This window comes from Capsicum annuum, chromosome 11, assembly GCF_002878395.1.
Source record: "Capsicum annuum cultivar UCD-10X-F1 chromosome 11, UCD10Xv1.1, whole genome shotgun sequence".
In the NCBI taxonomy this organism is placed as follows: Eukaryota; Viridiplantae; Streptophyta; class Magnoliopsida; order Solanales; family Solanaceae; genus Capsicum; species Capsicum annuum.
In genome coordinates, this window is record NC_061121.1 from 61,502,122 (window position 1) to 61,507,442 (window position 5,321).

At 33.3% G+C, this 5,321-nt stretch overlaps 1 protein-coding gene across 1 annotated transcript; it reads left to right on the plus strand.

The window, feature by feature from the left end:
* Positions 1-1,929: 1,929 nt before the first annotated feature.
* Positions 1,930-3,915, plus strand: LOC107847205. The gene is made up of 2 exons (XM_047398782.1): positions 1,930-3,085; positions 3,188-3,915. Exons 1-2 carry the CDS (start codon positions 2,774-2,776, stop codon positions 3,248-3,250), a joined length of 375 nt encoding a protein of 124 aa, XP_047254738.1. The 5' UTR covers positions 1,930-2,773; the 3' UTR covers positions 3,251-3,915.
* Positions 3,916-5,321: the final 1,406 nt, after the last annotated feature.

The window sequence follows — 5,321 nt, forward strand, 5'->3', positions numbered from 1 at the left end:
GTTTGAAAATGGGTTTTATGTATATTACCTTGGGATTTCACCATGGAGAAAAATTACAACAAAAATTCCATATTAAATACATCAGAGGTATGAAGACTGATTGTTTAGATGTAGATATTGATAAATTATCTTACTTTGAGTTTGTAGGCTATGTTAAGGAAATTGGATACAATTGTTCCTCTTATGTTGTTTATATTAGACCACCTAAGTCCAATCATTTGGTAAAGGTTACATGTGATAGGGATATTTTGGGTATTATACCTAAATTGAAAAATAGGAATGTGGTTGAACTGTATGTGTCACACTTAATTGAAGAAGCTTATGTGGTTCCCGCCTTTGAATATGATAAGCTTGTGAGTGAAGAATTCTTTGCTTCTTTTGATAAAGACCCTGCACAAACCTCTGTGCATAACTTAGGGTTTGAAGGAGCTGAAGAAACTGTACAACCTACTGTTGGTATTGGTAAAGTTTCTTCTACTGTTGAATTAGGTAGATGTTCTTCTATAGTTTAGGAAGATTTGGGTAGGGCTGGTACTACTGTTGAGGAAGATTTGGGTGGGGGTGGTGCTAATGTTGAGAAAGATTTGAGTGAGGTGGTGTTACTGTTGAGAAAGGTTTTGGAGGGGGTGGTGCTAGTGTTTATGAAGATTTGGGTGGGGATAGTGCTAGTGTTGTGAAAGATTTGGGTGGAACTTCTACTTCTACTGCATCAGATGTTCCAGTAGTACATTCTGATTGGGAAAGTAATAGTCAACATAGTAAAGATTCTGATTATGGTGATTTGCTTGAATATGATGATGAATATGGTAGCGATACTTATGAGGAGGTTAGGACTTTGAGAGCAGAAAAGAGAGCTGCCAAAGTAAATAAAAAGAAATAAAGAGAGCCTAGAGCTGAAGGGATTAATTTAAGGAAAAAGGGAGTTGATGTGGGATATAATAAGTATATGTCCAAGAAAAAAAACAAACTACAGGATAAATTAGGTGGTGATGAGCCATCCTTTGATGTAGATGAAAATGCTAGTTTTGAAATAGATACTGATGTAGATTTTGATGATGAGGATAAGATTCAACATCCTGTAAGAAGTGTACTAAATGCAAGGAGGGAAAAAAGAACTAAAAACAAAGTTGTTTTTTTATTCTACTTGTAAGTTAATAATTTGAAAAACTGGTCTAGCTTTTGAAAATGTTAAGCAATTTAGAGAAGCTGTTACTAGATATGCAGTTCAAGAATATGTAGAGCTGGACATGTATGTAAATGAACCAACTAGAGTGAGGATAAAATGTGAAGATAGTTGTCCATGGTTATTATTTGGCAGCCATGATTCAAGGACACGAGATTTTGTTGTAAAAAAGTATAATACAGTGCATATATGTATTGCCACAATAAAAAATAAATTGGTCAATTCAAAGTATTTAGCAGAGAGGTATAGGGATAGAATTATTTCTGAGCCTAACATTAGAGTTTTCAGTTGCAAAATCTAGTGAAAAAGGAATTGGACGTGTATGTTGGGAGAACTGTTGCAAGAAAAGCAAGAAACAGGGTGTTGCAACAGATAATGGACGATCATGTAGAGGAATTTAAAAGAATTCTTGATTATAGAGATGAACTATTAAAGTCTAATCCAGGCAGCACATGTGTGGTGATGCTTGGTGAAGAAATTTTTGAAGGTGGAAAACAATGATTTCAATCCTTCTATATATGTTTTGATGCTTTGAAGAAAGCATTCAAAGTTGGATGTAGAAAATTATTAGATTTAATAGTTGTTTCTTGAAAGATATTTGCAAAGGCCAATTGCTTGTAGCTGTTTGTAAAGATGTGAATAACCAAATGCTACCATTGGTTTAGGCAGTGGTTGAAGTTGAAAACACTTTCACTTGGACATGATTTATCACACTTGTGAGGCATGATCTAGAGCTTGGTGGTGAGACAGGATTGGCAATCATGATTGCTATGCAGTAGGTAATTTGTTCTATCTTATTCATTTATGTTTTTAACTACTTTATTTTTTTCTATATTGTTATGTCAACTAATTATTTTATATGTTGCTGAAGGGTCTTGACACTGCAATTCTACAGTTACTTCCAAATGCAGAACAAAGAATGTATGCAAAATACATTTTGGCTAATTGGTCTAAAGATTGGAGAGGCATTAAAAAAGGAATTGCTTCTAGAAATGTGCTAAGTCAACATATGAGCAAGAGTTGAAAAGAATACTAGATCATATGGAGATGTTAGGTAATAAAATTTATGAAGATCTTCTGTGGTACAACATCGAAAGGTGGTTTAAGGTTTATTTCAGTACTTTTAGTTGTTGTGATAATGTTGATAATAACATGGCTGAAAGTTTTAACTCATGAATTCTGGGGGCAAGATACAATACTATTATCACAATGCTTGAGGAAATAAAGGTCAAAGTAATGAAAAGAATAACAGAGTTGAGCCAGTTCTCTAAGACTTGGATAAGTGACATTTCTCCAATGGCTTTAAAGGTATTGGTTAAGAACACTTCAAAATCAATGAAGTGTACCCTTTAAAATGGTGAATATGATTTTGAGGCTAAGGACAGTTGAGGCAATACATTTATAGTGCAACTGAATGATAGAACATGTACTTGTAGATCTTGGATGTTAAAAGGCTTATCTTGTTGTTATGCTATAGCTGCACTTTATTTTAGAAGATTAGAGCCTATTACCTATGTCTCACATTGGTATAAGAAGGAAGCATACCAAAAGACCTATAGCTTTTTAATTCAGCTTGTTACTGAAATGTAAATGTGGCCACAGTTAACCAATCTTTCTATTATACCACCAAAAATTAGGAAAATGCCAGGCAGTCCCCTTAAGTCAAGAAAGAAAGAGGAAACTGAGAATAAGACAGGTAAATTATTCAAAAGAGATACTGAAATGACCTGCAACACTTGTCATGCAAAGGGTCAAAATAAGAGGAGTTGTCCTTTTGGTGCAAAAGCAATAACTGGTAGAGGAAAAGGGCCAAGTTCAAGTGCTGGTTCTTCTGTAGCTCCAAGTCAGTCTCAAACAAGCACAAGCAAAGAAAGAGGAAGAACAAATCGGCCTACAAAACAGGTAAAATTTATTTATAATTCACCTTAAATTTTATTGAATTTGGATATTATTTTTATTGTTAGGCTATTACAGCTGCTTAATATCTCTTATTTTGACTATTAGGCTATTGTAGTTGTTGCTGCTATAAATGTAATTGGTGGTATTGGAAGGGAAAGAGGGACTTAAAAGAGTAAAGAGATTGTTGTTCTTGCATCTAATGTTGGTGGTGTCAATGGAAGAGGAAGAGAGACTTGCAGGGGTAAAAGGATTGCTGCTCATGCAGTTAATATAGGTGGTTCCACTAGAAGGTGAAGAGGGACTTTTAGGGGTAGAGGGACTGCTGCTGTTGTTGCAAATACTATCGGTGTCATTGGAAGGGGTACATGGAGTGATGCTACTACGTCAAATACTGGTGATTTCAGTGAAAGGGGTAGAGGGTTTGTTGATCCTGTATCTAATCTTGGTGGTGTTACTAGTAGGGGTCGAGGGATGTGTTTTAAAAGACCAAGAATGGTTGGGATGGGTGTTCTACATACATAAAGTGATTTTAAAATTCATAATGTAAGTGCTTGAATGATTTTACACTTTTCAATATTCAAGTTAATCATCAAAAGACTAATTATTTTTTCTTTAATCCAGCCTAGAATGCCTTTGAATTCCTCTCTTGTAACTGAAAATCTTGGGCATCATAAACCAAGATCAGGTGTGAAATAGAAAGAAAAGCCTGCTGTCACCCAACAAGGACTTCAAGAAATAAGAGCATAAAAAAGAATGAAGACAAGTACCAAAGCTGTATAAATGAATTAGTTGAGCCAAACAAGTTCTTCAGCTGTCTAGTCTTAGAAGTACGATTTGTTCCACTAAATTTTGTCATATATTTGATATTTGATTAGCTCAAACAATTATGTAGTTGTGCCTGGATAAATATGTTTTTGTAAAATAATTATGCGGTTGTGACTGCTTTGTGATGCCTTTTTTTTTTAAAAAAAAATAATTATGCAGCTATGACTGCAATTTTTGATCTCTTAATTATGCAATTATGACCGCAATTTTTGATCTCTTAATTATGCAATTGTGACTGCAACATTTTGATCTATTATGCAACTGTGACTGCTGTTGTGTCATGTGAATATTTCTAGCAATACATGCAACTAAGACAGCACATTTGGGTATATATAATTTTATCGTTGCCATTTATTTTATGTGTCTATTTATGAGTACTTTCTAGTAGAAAAATAACATAAGAAACTTCAAACAAGATTCTTATGAACTTGCAAATAGAATACACAAACAAAGAAGGGATCCCCAACAAAGAATTACATAGATACTTCAAGGATGATTACAAAAGATTGAATGAAAGTAAAAACTGTCACACACCAAAATCTTAAGGTAACTCTATTGTCTTTCTTTACATCAATCATTCTAAATCAATAGCTTATAACTACAATGCAACAACAAAACATAATAAATATGAAAAATATTCTCCCTAGTCCTTCCTTTAGCCATGATACTTATAAACTTCTTCTAATTTCTTCAATTTAATGTCTACACAATTATCATCTTGTTTGGACACTCTAGGCTTATCAACTTATTCGGAAGCTTCCGTCTTAAAAACTTCATTGACTGATGGTTGCATGATTTAATGACAAGATTCCACTAAATTCTTAAACGCAGCTAACTTTTCTATTAGTTTAGAAATTATAAATTCGAACCTCAGATCAATGTCTTCTTTGTTCCTTCAACACCAAAAGTCACAAGATCTTGAATCCTTAAACAATTTAAACAAAGAATTAGTGTTCAATTGAATATACCGGAATAAAAAAAAAGAGAAAATTTTTAGATATTTACCCCATAATAAGGGCATACTCAATAGCTTCTGTCGGGATTAGTTGAAGTCCAAGATGTCTTCAAATAAACTACAAAATTATGATTGCAACGAACTTCTTGATTCATAGCAAAATCGTTCACTTCCCAACAAAGCTTAGACAAGTTAACTGATCTCATGGTATGCTACAAAATAATTCAATCCACAAATTTTAGAACAAAAAATGACAATAAAATCTACATACCAAAAGAAGAAAAAATTTAACTTTTTTCATAGAAATAAAAAATGAATGGAGATATCAGGAAGGAAAAAAAAAGATGAAGGAAAAATAAGAGCAAATTAACAAAAATAATAAAATAATGGTCTTGATATTTTAAGCAAATCAAAGTAAGGTTTGAGTTGATTGAAGATGAAGGAAAAGAGGAGTTAGGA

Excerpts from the sequence above, each read along its gene's own strand:
- LOC107847205 (XM_047398782.1), top strand. The coding sequence starts at position 2,774 with ATGTGGCCACAGTTAACCAATCTTTCTATTATACCACCAAAAATTAGG. Across the intron at positions 3,086-3,187 it reads CAAATCGGCCTACAAAACAG|GCTATTGTAGTTGTTGCTGC; the intron begins GTAAAATTTATT and ends TTTGACTATTAG.